Consider the following 14,433-nt stretch of genomic DNA (forward strand, 5'->3'; position numbering starts at 1 on the left):
GGGGGGGGGGGGAGGAGAATATGCGGAAACCCTTTATCAGGGCGATTTCAATCTTGTCTCAAAATGTGCAAAATAGGCCACATAGCACACTCCATAATGCATATCAAACATTGTTTTATAGTCTCAGAAGGCGTTATCGACCTCTAAAGCATTCCAAGTGCAGTCAAGATACAATATTAATGGAAAGATGAAATCCCAATTCACATATTGCCATTAATTTTGGCAATGATAAACCTTAAGGGTTGTTCCAATCTCAAATTGGTTTCAACTTTGCTCATTTGTAGTACATTCTGAAGTCTTTGTGTGATGGGCAAGAAATTTTTGAACTTAACAAGAATTTTTGCAGTGGTTACTTCATACCTTGAATGATGAGAAATGCTTGAAATTGTTGAAGAATTTTTGGGAAACATTACCAAACAATGGAAAAGTGATTGCTGGTGAGTATGTAGTTCCTGAAGATCCCAAGAAAAGTCTCCTAACTCATAACATCTTCCAATGGACCATATGATGTTGGCTCAACCAGGAGGGAAGGAACGAACTATGAAAGAATTTGAGGCCTTGGCTCAAATAGATAATATATTAGTTAGAGGGGCAAGCCTTTGGCACAATGGTCAAGTTGCACTATTGCAACATGTTGGTTATAAGTTCAAAATTAAGAAAACAGTTTCTCTTGCAAAGCAAGGAGTAGGGCTGCGTACATTTACTCTCTCCTAGACCTTATAGTAGCAAGAGCTTCATTCATTGGGTTGTTCTTTTTGTTCTTATAATATAGCTAGATTAAATAAACATGTGGCATATAATGATATGCATTGTTAAGTATGGTGAGTGATAAAAGATGGTTAAGGTTTCTATTACATATTATGTGTAATCAATAACTCTTGAATGTAAAGTAATATCTAACATTTGATTTTTTTTTTCTCTGTTTTTAAATATATGAGAGTTGGGTAAAGAAGGGATCAGGGGTGTTCGATGAATACACACATTATTGTGCAATCAATTTGAGGAAATTATACTCCCCTCCCCTGTATGTTTCAAGTATTACAGTTAGACCCCCTACGAAGTTTGAAATTACAACCGCACCCTATGCTGTTAACCTTGTTATAAGTTCATGTTAAATGACTCTTTTACCGCCTTCCCCTTTATTTAAAAATCACACTCTTGAGAGCCATTCCAACATTATAGAAAATCCAATTTAGCTGAGTGGGCCATCAACCTCTTTTACAGAATCCCTTCTTTCAATTGTTTATTTCATTACAATCCTTCAATTTCTGCCTCAACGTCCTGGTAGACAATGATCGAATAAATGATGCAAAAGAGATCTTTAATCGCTCATCCAAGATGGATTTTCGGCAGAATTCTGTTTCCTTCAACATTATCATCAAACTTATATTTTCTCTGTCCATGTTTTCTTCATTACAGGTGAATCTCTCTGGTACCAAATTCTCTTACATTCAAATGGATATCTTCAAGCCCAGGTGCCAAATTCTTTTATATTCAAATGGATATCTTTTAATTCTTCCTTACGAATGAAAAATCAGTCTCGTACAATTTCATGGATTAAATTAAAAATAGCAGGTGAATGAAGTTGATCAAGCCCATATGGGGAATATTGCGATTAAAGTTCACAGAACTTGACACAAAGTCAAAGCTAAACAAATAAAGAAAGAAGAAATTAATCCTCAAAGAATCCTCTACTTTTTTATTTCTTTCTCTCTCGTCCTTTTTAGCTCTATTTCCAAGCTCCATTTATGTGGTTTCAAAGTAGGGGAGCTTCAGCTTCAAAGCTTCAAGATGTTTGTGGAGTCGAGGTCTACTTGAGGAATTGAGTTTTGCAGGTGAAAAGGAACAAATGACGGAAGCAGCAGCAGATGCAGATCTCCACCCACATCTCTTCATCAATCCATAAACCCTTTCCACGAACTCTTTCGTCTTCGCTGCTAGATCTGTGGAATCTAAATAGATCGGATCTAATTGTAGCTTCGGGTTCAAGTGCCGTACCGCGGCCGGACCAGAGCTTTAATGAGTCAAGAAAACCCTTGTTTTCATCGGTGTGACAACCCATACCTTTCCAGATTTTCTTCTGCTATCCACAATTCTCCTTCACATGATGGTTTTCTTGCATTTCTAGTTTACTGAGAGTTTTGGGTCTTTGATTTCATGGTTCTTGGCTCTGGTGAGCTAATGCTTTTTGGGCTCCGTCTTCTTCTCAACGAAGAAGACGATAATAAGTTGAGGCCAAATTCATCATCTCCTATAGACTAAGGGTATTTTAGGGTTTATGAAAAGGATTGTAATACATTTAATGGTTCCTCACTCACGATCAGGGTACGATTGATAGAATCTAAAACTTAGAAGGGAAGGGAGTGTAAGTTCAAACTTCGTAGGGGAGGGTTATGTAATACTTGAAACATACAGGGGAAGGGAGTGTAATTTCCTCATAATATTTTTTATGCAAAACCAAACACAACCATTAGGTGTTTGATGAAATGTCTGAACATCTAAATATTAATAACATATTTTTTTACTAATATGCATCCAAACAGTGTTTCATTCTTGGCACATTATCATAATGAAATGTCCATTATCAAAATAGGAATGCATACCAAACACAATCTAAGTGTTTTCATTCATTCTTTTGATCATTTCTTGACTTCTTGTAAGTGATAATATTTAAGTTTAACAACAATTGCCTAGCACAATTGATGAATTGTGGTGCACCAAAACTCCTACTCATTAAGAGGTTTAAGTTCGAGCGTCCTAGCTGTTATCTACTTACCCTCTCAATCTATAATAATAATAATAATAATAATAATAATAATAATAATTATTATTATTATTATAAGTAAAATTAGAAAGTGGCAGCACTGGAGCCCCTAATTGCTCTTAGTGTGAAAATTTGTAAGTTAAAAAAAAATATTTTTTCTAATTACTAGCTTATGACATATTTCCACCTAATCCTAACCTGGCACAGAACCACATTGGACTACATTTAACAAAGAGAGGTTGACCTGGATTTCACTGAAGCTTTTCATTTAAAAGAGTTGGGTACAATCAGGTTTTACTTTCCTTTGAAAGTAAATTAAGCATGTTTCACATTTTAGGTGAATGAAAAGTTACTATGTCATGTTGGGGGAGAAGAATGGTACTTGGTCGAATGGCCGCTAGCACGATTAGTGCGGGGGCCAATGAGGGGGCTTATTGGGACATCAATAGAGAATGGAAAATTTGTATTTCACAAGGGTAAAGTTGTCATATTGGCTTCTTCAATGTTTTTGTTTTCGCAAGGACACACGATTAGGTAGTGTTCTTTTCCCCTTCATATTATGTGTAACCATTCACTCTTGAATTTAACTTTAATTAGGGGTTTATTACCCCAACAAATATCTATTTAGGGCACCCTCTATTAAGCATGCTTTCTAAATCATCGTGTCCATCGAAAATCTTAGAGATGACTCACTTTGAATTAGCCTTTTGGAAGGCCCTCCTTTTATCATTGGCAAGGAGAGCAACTTTAATTAAATTTGTCTTGAGCTTCAGACCAATCCACCTAATGTCTTGTTTTCTTTTCTCTAGAAGTATTTATTCCAAGTTGGATGGAGAGTATAATTTTTTTTGTGACCCAAAACCAGAGTTTTATTATTTTTGGGTGCAAAGACCTTCAAAATGGGGGATTCAACAAAGGGAAAATTACAAGATTACTCAATATTGGTTTTTAGTTTACCAAACTACCCACCCGATATTTTATTTAACTAACGGGAGAGGGCTCCATAAAAAAGTAGTGTGGCCTCTACACCAATTAGTGACCAATGGAAACACATGTAGAAGGGTCAATAGTAGTAAAAATTTTGCTTGTCATTGGGGCAGGACAATCATTTCGCCTTTCTCTATGTCTAAGTGTAAAGACCATACTGCCTTATAAGATTCTTTTTTTTTTTTTAACTAAATTTCTCTAAACATGTATTGATACTACAAAACTATCCAAAACAAAAACCAAAAATCCACGCTCCCACTGATATTTTCAGACATTTTTGCCCCTATTGTAATTTTCCCCATCCGGGCTAGTCAGTCACTGATTATGACTCCCCTGTGAGACTAGTCAATGATTGCAACTCTTGTGGAATTTTTTCTGAAACAATGACGAATTGTCCTTCTTTAAAAAAAAAGAAAATAAAAAAAATAAAAGAAAAGAGGAGGTAATTACCATCCTTACATTTGAAATTTAACACATTCTCCCTGCTATTTTTAAATGCATAAGGTGCCCCGTCATCGCTTCCATGGCCAATCTCTTGAACTAAGACATCTGTGACCTTGAACTTACCCTCGTCAAGTACGGAACTAGAAGCTCTTGATTGAGACCTCCAGAAAGTCCATCATCGTTGTCATAGAGGACATCAATTGTTTAGATGAGCCCTGTTGGTGTTGCAAAGAATCTGATACCCAAAACCATCAAGGGAGATGCAAAGACTTCCCTGGAGAACCTAATTCAAGCTCTTGAGATGGACAAGGAAAAGGTAAACTTGTCCAATGAACTCAGGTGAATCGGTTATCAGGTTAAAAAGAAGAGATAATTTAGACATTTAAAAATAACAGGGGAGAAGAAGATGTAAAAGTTCAAACGTAGGGGACTATAAAATAAAAAAAAGGAGTTAAGAATAAAAGAATTTTAGTAAATATAGGTTAAGTATAGGGGAGGAAGAGTAATTGCCCCCAACAAAAAACTGACAAATTGCCATCATCATATACTGCTTTTGCTACGAAAACAACAACAAAAAAAAAATCAATCCTTCTACAAGTGTAAATCTTAGCCACAAAGGTGATGGAACTTATCCAACTATTTCATCACATGAAAACCAAAAGAGGTAGTTAAGCCTATAACAAAGCTCAAACTCTTCCCTCCCAAGTAGAAAAAAGCCAGCATGAGTAGTAAAGAATCTCAGTCCAAGACCTCAAATGAAGAGGAAGATTGCTTATTTGTTATGCAACTTGCAAGTGCTTCAGTCCTTCCCATGGTACTAAGAGCTGCAATTGAGCTTGATCTGCTAGAGATCATAGCCAAGGTTGGGGCTGGTAACTTCATCTCCCCTTCAGAGATTGCTTCTCTTCTACCCACACAAAACCCAGATGCTCCTGTCATGATTGATCGCATACTTCGGCTTCTCTCAAGCTACTCCATCTTGAATTGTTCTCTGGTAACTGAAGAAAATGGTGGTGGAGTCAGAAGATTATATGGGTTAGCACTTGTGAGCAAGTTCCTAGTAAGCAATCAAGAAGAAGTTTCATTTGCTCCCTTTGCTTTCTTGTTACAGGAAAACCCCTTCATTGAAAGTTGGTTAGTTTTCACTTTTCTTTCTCCTCTTTATGATTATCAACTTAACTGGCCACTTTGGTCAAAATTTTTCCAGTTTAATTGCAACTAGGGCTGTAGAACTTCACCCTAGGAAAAACCTGAGACACCTTGAACCTTCTTTTTCTTGCCTCGAATTTTCAACCTGGGTTTCCTCTGAGAAATTCCATGGGATCAAGTCAAGTTGGGTTCGAAGACTTGGGCTTGACAAGGCGTAGGCCTGATGTGTCTTCTCATGCCAAGGTTTGAATGACACCTACATCTACATCTATCTAAGGGTGTCGATTCCAAGCTTGGACTTGTAGTCCGATTGAGACCAACAATTTAAAGCCCAAAGTGGCCCGGCCCGTTGAGCCCAATGGCACCGACACATATATTAATTGGGTGTTCGCGATGTGATTGTCATACTCGTTGATCCCTCGATCGGACCGATTGCCTACGAGCCAGTCCCATGTAACCAAACTAAGCCCAACCAATTTAGCCCAACTATGTGTAATGAATTTCCTGTTGACCATTTTACCCTATTCTATCCCCAAAAGTCCTAACATTCTAAGGACCTTTTAAGGCCATCTAAGACCCATTTTATTGGTATCCCCTTGCAGTCCCACTTTATAGATCAATTTTAAGCATAGCCCTTTCAGAGTAATATGGTCTTGAAGCCTGATTAAGGCCCATTTAGCCCAATTATAGAAAGTCCAATTAAAACCTGACCCAACCTTCCAAATATAGTACAGTGTTACACAATGTAAGCTCGATTAGCTAAACGGGTCGATCACGGTGCAGGGGTGAATCGGTCAAGCCTGGTTAAGCCCAACCAAGCCCGACCAGTTGATACATGTACATTGATCCACTTATTATATATATTTTAGGAAAAAGAACACTACCTAGTCGCGTGGTTCCTGTGCCCAATGAGCTTCACAGGCATCCCAAGAATGAGTCCAGACTAGGTTAGGGCTTAGACATAAGCTTGGGCTTTGTACTCTCAATTACGAGGGGAAAAATCAACTAATTTGGTTTTGCTCGGTTATGGGTTGCTGAGTAGATTTTAACATAATGGGCAAAAGATTGTTGTCTGATATGTCCTTGCACCAGCATGGGGCCAATGAGAGAATGCAAAGGCATCAATATGGATGGAGATTTTTTATTTCACAAGCGACAGGATGAGACGGTCATTTCATGCGCTCCTCCATCCTGCATAGAGACCATGCAACTAGACAACATTCTTTTCCCCATGACTTCATTTCCAGCATCAATCAATTAAAGCATGAATTTTTGCTCCCTAGAATTCAACCGGTAATTGCCCTTTTCTTTGTTAGTGCTAATATTTAATGAGAAAGGTTACACTAGCTCAGCAATCAGCACAATATTTTCTTAGGTAGTGAGACTTCTTTATATTCTTCTCTTGTTTTTCCATAGATCTGAATAGAATCTGGGAGAAAAGATCTTCACGACTTCAGCATAAAATCGAAACTGCACGTCTCACCCATATTACTATAGCACCACCCTAAAAAATTATCCTAAACACCCCCTATTTCCTGAGTTTCTCGTAATACCTCTCTCCGACGCCCTAAATTGCACACGGGCATCGAAGAAGACCTACTCCTCAGAACAATTGGTATAGCCTCCACTCCACAAATAAGTCCTCATTTGGCCCCTCTGATGACATTACTGCCTTCCACCACTACCGGCTAATTGCCGAGCTTCAACCAACGGGTACATAATCATATCCACCTGTGTTCAAAATATGCCAATTATGACTTCTATATATCATAGTCCTTGGAGTCCTTTTGGTTTCACTCCATGGGAACGATTCTGGCGTTTTTGTGTTATGTGGGAATGAAATGGGAATGGAATTGTGTTTGGTAAATACAGTTCAATCTTCAATCTAGTGGCATAAACCCAAAGAAAGAACACCTTGAGAACATTTGTCTGTTCAACCTTTTTATTTTATTTTATTTTTTCCTTATAAAGAATCAAACAATAATATTAAGTTAAACGGTAAACTTGGAACAGAGTTTGTGTTTCCTTAATCACAACCTTCTTATCCATAGCATTATAGGTTACGGACTTGAACGCACTAACTAGATTGTTGTTAGGCTTTAGGAAAAATTGACATTTATACAAAAGATTAGAGTTTTCCGAAAAAAAAAAAAAAAGAGGCAATGTAATCCATGGCCACCAAAAAGAGTTTTCAAAACAGGTTCCAAAGTCTTCTATGTCACCCCAGATCTCTTCAACATCCCACTCCTTCCTTTGCCTTCTTCAAGCCTTGGAGAAGGCTCCATGCTGTTATTTCAATATCTTCTCCAGTCAACAAATAATGAGCATAGGTAAGACACAATTCCCTACTTTTTTAATAGCTATTGCCCATCCAAATATACTTTTGCTCCTGTTTGTTAATATTGTGATCATCAAGATTGCTTGTGATAAAAGGGTAGGCAATTTATACGAGTACAAACAGGTTGGAAATCCATCACCTAGTTCTCTACCACTTGTGAAGGTACACCATTAGAAACCCAATAGTGAAATCGTTGCAGAATTGTATAGGGATTGAGTTTGTCAGAGGCAAAAATTACCTGATTTCTAAATTTCCAAATAAAATAGCACATGATGATAGATATGATGAATAAAATATCCATGTTAACCAGAGGTATGTCAGTAGAATTATAAAAATACATAATTACTTGAGGAAAAGATGAAAAAGGTAGATGCTCAGTTTCAAGTCCCAGAGGACAAGCTGCCCAAACTCTTCTTGAGAAATCGCAGGAAATGACGATATACACCCGTTTTCGCAAGATGTCTTTGTAGGGAACCCAATTTTGCTTCTAATTAGTTTATTAATTTCCCCTACCCATTAAATTAGCTGAACTGGGTTTTTATTATTCTAATTAATTTATAATTTAGGTACCATTTGAAAGAAGCAGTTCTTGAAAGAGGAACCCCATTTGAGAAGGCCCACGGAATGAACTTATTTGATTATCTTGGCAAGGAACCTATATTTAATAAAGTCTTCAATACAGCTATGTATAATGCCACTATGGTAACTATGAAAAAGGTTCTTGAGACTTACAGGGGATTTGAGGGCCTAAAGGAGGTAGTTGATGTTGGTGGTGGCTATGGAGTGACTCTAAACCTGATCATTTCTAAGTACCCTACAATCAAGGGAATCAACTTTGACTTGCCTCATGTGGTCAAAGGTGCACCATCCTATCCTGGTAAGAATTTTAATTTTGGTTGGGCTATCCTATAACCAAGACTTTGCTCTTACAATAGAAAAAAAAAATGGTGTTCCGATTTGAATTTGGTGGCTATTCATAAATATTGAAATTTGTCCTTTGGCTCCTTCATTGATTTGGTTTTACTTGATCTCAAAGGTAAAGGTTCCTTTTTGTTGTTAGGGGTTGAGCATGTTGACGGAGATATGTTTGTAAGTGTTCCGAAAGAAGATGCAATTTTTGTAAAGGTAATATCTGATTTTTTTTTTTTAATGAATATGTTAATATTAAAACAATAATCTGAGAATATCAAACACCCATGTTGAAGACAGAGTGTTCAGCTTGAATGAGGTCCAGATATCGCCGTTCAGTCCGCCGGCATCTACTGATAAGAAAAAGGGGCAAATTTTTGGCCAAATCTCAATAACAAACATACTAGTTCTTAAATTTTAAAGTCACCCGAACTGATGGAGTTTTAACAAGTTGAGACACAATATTAATGGAAAAAAATGAAATCCCAATTCATATACTACCATTAATGTGGCAAAGGCAAACCTTAAGGTTGTTTCAATCCCAAACTGGTTTCAAACTTGTTCATTTGTAGTACATTCTGAAGTCTTGGTGTGAAAGGAAGAAACTTTCTGAACTTACAAGGTTGTTTGCAGTGGTTACTCCATGCCTTGAATGATGAGAAATGCCTGAAATTGTTGAAGAATTTCTGGGAAGCACTACCAAACACTGGAAAAGTGATTGCTGTTGAGTCTGTAGTTCCTGACGCACCCAAGAGCAGTCTCCTAGCTCATAACGTCTTCCAGATGGACCTTATGATGTTGGCTCAATCAGGAGGAAAGGAAAGGACAGAGAAAGAATTTTGAAGCCTTGGCTCAACTAGCTGGATTTGCAGGTTTAAGAATTGTTTGTCAAGTCTACAGCTACTCAGTCCTTGAATTCTATAAACAGATAATAAATTAGACTGAATAAAAAATGTGGTATATTGATATGCATTGTTAAGATGTTGACTGATAAAGATAATCAAGGTTTCTGTTTTATGTGTAATCAATCATCTTGAATGTTACTTTAGGGGTTTATACCCCCAACAAATATCAATAAATCAGCCACAGTGGTCAATGTTTTCTTCCCAAATTACATGTTATCAGGGCATGTTGCTCTATGGTCCATAGTAGTGTCTGGACTGATATTCTCTTGTTTCTCTTCTTCAAATATTTTTTATTTCTTTTCTGAATCACCGCCATGGTATCAACCGAGGGATCAACATCTTCTTTCGTTGTCTTCGTGCCCTCTTCCCAAGCCCCATCAATCAGCATTGACCTTTCAACCTTGCAAAAAAAATGTGGGTTTCAAACATAACTTCTTTTACTGGTTGAGAGTTTGATCCACTCTCAGGGTGGATTTAACTTTGTTTTCACCTCGATTTCATCATGAATCTGAGTCATTCTAGCTTTCAGGATCGGTTTTTGCTCTTTTTTCTGGCCTTGGAAAGTGAATTTGAAGGAAAGGGAGAATCTGCTAACCAGTTTTGTAGGAAATGACAAAACAGGGAGGTGTTTCAGTACAAGTGGGTTTGTACTGAAGTGTGTCGACCCATCTCAGGTCATCTCAACCAAAATGGGTCGAGACAGTTGGATATGTTACTCTTACTCCACCCCCTCAGCCTTGGTGCTGGTTTGAGATTCCAGGTATGGCAAACGGAGGATATAACACCTATACTAGTTTTAGCCAATTCGGGTGTGGATGGGCTACTAAGCAAGCAGCAAGGAATGGGCTATCGAACTCACTCAAGGGACTGAATGACAAAACAGGGAGGTGTTTCAGTACGACTGGGTCTGTACCGAAATGTATCGACCCACTTCAGGTCATCTCAACCAAGGTTGGTTGAGACAGTTGGATATGTTACTCCACAACGACTGGGTCTGTACCGAAATGTATCGACCCACCTCAGGTCATCTCAACCAAGGTTGGTTGAGACAGTTGGATATGTTACTCCACAACCCCCCCCCCCCCTTTTCCCCCCATGGGGATTCACATCGTTTCCTGTCTCCATAACTGAATATACCAATACACCGATACGCCGCCAAATACATCTTGAGACTTGATAACTTGAACACCTCCAGCATGAAGAGTATATGCTTTTTGGCCATGGAGGAGGCCATTTAAAGGAGAGGTATGCCATGTTTGGACATTTTCCGTGTAGCTGAAGAACCTGAACTACCATTCTAAACTTTTCCAACCTGTAGACGATACATATCCAATCAAATACAGAAGTAGAAAGAGTATGCATGTCCGCACAAGAGAACAACCAATTAAAGACTTAGTGTCTAAAATTTGGAATAATGTGAATGGTCAGAGAGTAACAAAAGAAAATTAAACCCTCCATTAATATGCATATATAGAGGGTACAAGATTTTTTTTTTTTTTTTTTGGGTCTAGTACATACAAGAAATTCTAAATTCTAACATAACAAAAGTAATCCGTCATTAAAAATTCAAGGATGCCACCTTTAGTACCAGGAGAGGAGGAAGAAGAAAAAAGTGTAGCTCAAGTACTGAGTTTGAACAAATGTAGACTGAACTTCTAGTTATGTAATGATTTAACGAACATAATGCAATTTGTCAAAGGGTAATTAAACTGTTGCTCCCCCCCCTCCCCTTGCCACATCAGAAACCATCACTATTCTTTCAAGGGTTCCTCACAGGCAGTTCTTATAATCTTCAGGCGTTATCTGAGTGCCTACATACTCCATGGTAACATGATCTGTACTGATTACCGAACCATGTTATTGAAATAAAAGAAACTCACAACTTGCAATGAGAAGATAACGAAGGATCAAGACACTCATTGCTAGTATTTAATTCCAAGTAGGATATGTGTTGAACAATTGCTCTCACTGAGAGGGGATGAATCAGTAACCTTCAAACAACTCGCTCATTTCATCTACTCATTCGCTGGCATCACTGTTACACAACCACATAGGTGCATACACACACACACATTTGCATAAGGCAATCACCAGCCACGCATCATATAACCCATCCACCACAAACCATCCTACAAAGCACTTCACAACCATACATGCATCCACACAAAAAGCAAACCACAAGAAAGGGTGTACAAGGTTCTGCAATTTGCCTACATCCATGGTGCAAATGGTAGCTTGGGCTATGATCCAAATCCTAACCTATACACAATACAATGGTTCAACTGCACCCACAGTCAAGAGCACTAACCCACAGTTTATGTGGCACCCACAAAAAGGAGCTACAACCCCTACTATCAAGCACGCATTCTATGGTCAATTATCACAATAAATGGACTTATAAATTATCTCCCAATAACAGCTCAAACTAGGCTAGGAATTTCATCAAACATGTTGCTTCTTTTCTTTGCTGATTCCTCTCAATGAAATTTGCCATGTTGCACTAAGTTACTTACGGATGTATGCATGCGGTCCGGGAACACTTTGGGGTGAACACCCATCCTATACCTATTACCTAGTACATATGAATGGAATATAACAATAACAATTACCTCCGACCTATGTCAATTCCCTCCTGTACGAACTACACAAACCCTAGGTTTGTTCTTCCTCTTCTTCTCCTTCCTTTCTCTTTGCTTCTCCTCAAATAGAGCACAACATTCACCGGACCAACCAACCACAAGAAGCCTTCCTTGAATCTCCTACTCAAGCCCTAGGTTTGTAGCAAATCTCTCTTTAACTTCTTCCAACACTTCTTGATGCCATCTAGAGTGCACAACACCAAATCTCTCTCCCATAGATGCTTGAATCAACAATGAAGCATAGGAGATTTGGGGATTCTTGGATTAACCATTAATGGAACTTCCTCTCCCCATGAATCACTCCTCTCAAGCTCAAAGAACTCTCCCTTAAGTTCTCTCTTGAAGTCCTAGGTCCCTTGTCTAACTCACAATCCAAAAATCCACTTAGAACCCTCAAAATCATGTCTCTCGGAGGAGCCAGTCGACCTCCACAGGCAACCAATCGACCAGTTGAGTTTAACTCTCGGCCAGAATGGATCTGGTTCCAACAAACCAGCCGGTTCCATGATCCGGCAGCCCAACCTCTACTCACTAAAATGGTCGTATCTCTCTCATCTGATCTCCGTCTAATTTGATTCTTTTTCCATATGACAGCTGACTCAACGGGATACTATGTTCATGTTTTCACCATCAACCCAGAATCAATGTACGAATCCCAAAATGGAGCTTGAATCCAACCGATGTGCAAACACTGCTTCCTTTATCACACATGCCATGCCTGATAATCAAGCCATAACTTCCTAGTCCGATATTGGATTGATCTGTTTCCTAAATGGTTGGAAAGCTAATTTCGAGATTTTCATTCCTCATGCTTTGAGCTCTTATCCCAACTAAAGGACAGCTCAAAAAATCTCTGAAACTTCCTTTAGCAAACATGCCATGAATCTGAGGTACATGAATAGTACATGGATAATTCTCTTCGAGCATAAAGCAATTGGTGAAGCTGTGGTGCGCTCTCACCAGGAGATTTTGAGTTCGAACCTCCTGGCCGTTACCTCCTCCTCCCCCTCTATAGAATAGGTACTAAATAAACGAAGTACACAGATAATTCTTTTATAAAGGGATACAAATCACCATTGTCTGAATTTCTGCCATGATGCATGATACAATGACGGATTGTCCATGCCCAAAAGGCATGACATCAACTAAACCCACAGAGAGAGATATGGCAACTAATAAGCGAAAAAAATATCCATACAACAAAAGTAAGTAGAAGGCAATATTGGAATGCAAGTGGGTCTTTAATACTTTAATCATTCATCCTTTAAATTTGGGATTTTTCAAAGAAGATAGTAATTGTGCAATGGGAGGAATTGTAAGAAAATGATGTGATCCTGAGTCCAATAACCCTGATGTACATCACTTTGGTCCCACAAAAGTAATAAAATTCCAAGTACAAAATACCAGTGGCAATTCTGTAATTTCTGGTAATGATTTAAGACCCTATTGTTAGGGGACAAAGACCTTGGACCGAAAGGTAAATAAATTTAGGAGAAGGGATCTTTTGCAAGTACAAATCAAATGGAACTAAAAATATCAATAGAGTGACAATTGCCAATAGGAGGCCTTAATTGTAAATAGAAGAAGTTGGCTTCTTCCTCTTCTCGAACAGCTTCTGTTTTGGATGTTTCCGATGAGAGCTCAGCCAAATCAAACAATCGTGATGAGATTATAGGTGAAGTTCCAAACTCCCAAATGTCTAAAGTTACACCAGCAACTGACTCAGAGTTCGGATATGATTTTAGTCATAAATTTCTGAAACAAGAGTGGAACATCTAGACCTTAGCACCACTCTCTTGGTTGGCTGCTTTAAATGGTGTCAAATTCTACACCTGAGATCACCCTCATGTATGGATTCAAATCCCAACAAATTTCAATGAAACCAAAGAGTTCTATTGATTCCTATTAGTTTCCAAACTAATGTAAAAACAATGCAGCAGCCAATAAAACGAAATAATTCAAACTGGAAAGAAAATTAAGGGGAAGAAAGAGATTTGCATAAAAGAATCTTAAGGGAAAAAGAATAATGGTGTGACTTGTGAGTATGGATCACACCTGAAACAAGGATTCAGAGAAGATGAGAAAGACTAGTACATCAACAGCTCCTGGCAGCCAGTGACAGAGACTAAAAAAAATTCATTCCAATTTGGAAAACTGAAAGTTATGATGGTTACATGATAGTATATAAAGACCAAAAAGTAAAACACATTCCTAATCCCATCCTGAAACAGAAATAGAGTTCAAATCAAACTCCACAACCCAATCTCCTACAATTCTATCAAAGGATAAAAGAAAATT

General features: G+C 38.1%; 2 protein-coding genes and 1 pseudogene across 6 annotated transcripts in view; 2 read left to right on the forward strand and 1 right to left on the reverse strand.

Annotated features, from left to right (window-relative positions):
• Window positions 1-714, forward strand: part of LOC122069278 — a 1,657-nt pseudogene extending 943 nt beyond the window's left edge.
• A 3,963-nt stretch (window positions 715-4,677) lies between these two features.
• On the forward strand, window positions 4,678-9,450 carry LOC122081123 (caffeic acid 3-O-methyltransferase-like). The gene is made up of 4 exons (XM_042648109.1): window positions 4,678-5,329; window positions 8,249-8,559; window positions 8,743-8,807; window positions 9,225-9,450. Exons 1-4 carry the CDS (start codon window positions 4,917-4,919, stop codon window positions 9,432-9,434), a joined length of 999 nt encoding a protein of 332 aa, XP_042504043.1. The 5' UTR covers window positions 4,678-4,916; the 3' UTR covers window positions 9,435-9,450.
• The window catches only part of LOC122081094 (pentatricopeptide repeat-containing protein At3g53170), a 15,299-nt gene continuing 9,742 nt past the window's right edge, over window positions 8,877-14,433 (reverse strand). Inside the window, exon 4 of one of the 5 annotated variants that reach the window (XM_042648097.1) lies at window positions 8,877-8,941. The gene's annotated coding sequence lies outside the window, so the exon portion shown is untranslated. The other 4 variants (XM_042648068.1, XM_042648089.1, XM_042648083.1 and 1 more) reach the window with 4 other exon arrangements.

Source organism: Macadamia integrifolia, chromosome 1 (assembly GCF_013358625.1).
Source record: "Macadamia integrifolia cultivar HAES 741 chromosome 1, SCU_Mint_v3, whole genome shotgun sequence".
Lineage (NCBI taxonomy): Eukaryota > Viridiplantae > Streptophyta > Magnoliopsida > Proteales > Proteaceae > Macadamia > Macadamia integrifolia.

What these genes read in the sequence shown, in the direction of transcription:
- LOC122081123 (XM_042648109.1), top strand. Translation starts at nt 4,917, where the DNA reads ATGAGTAGTAAAGAATCTCAGTCCAAGACCTCAAATGAAGAGGAAGAT. An exon ending in AACCCCTTCATTGAAAGTTG is followed by an intron (nt 5,330 to 8,248) that starts GTTAGTTTTCAC and finishes TTTATAATTTAG; the next exon opens with GTACCATTTGAAAGAAGCAG. An exon ending in AAGATGCAATTTTTGTAAAG is followed by an intron (nt 8,808 to 9,224) that starts GTAATATCTGAT and finishes GGTTGTTTGCAG; the next exon opens with TGGTTACTCCATGCCTTGAA.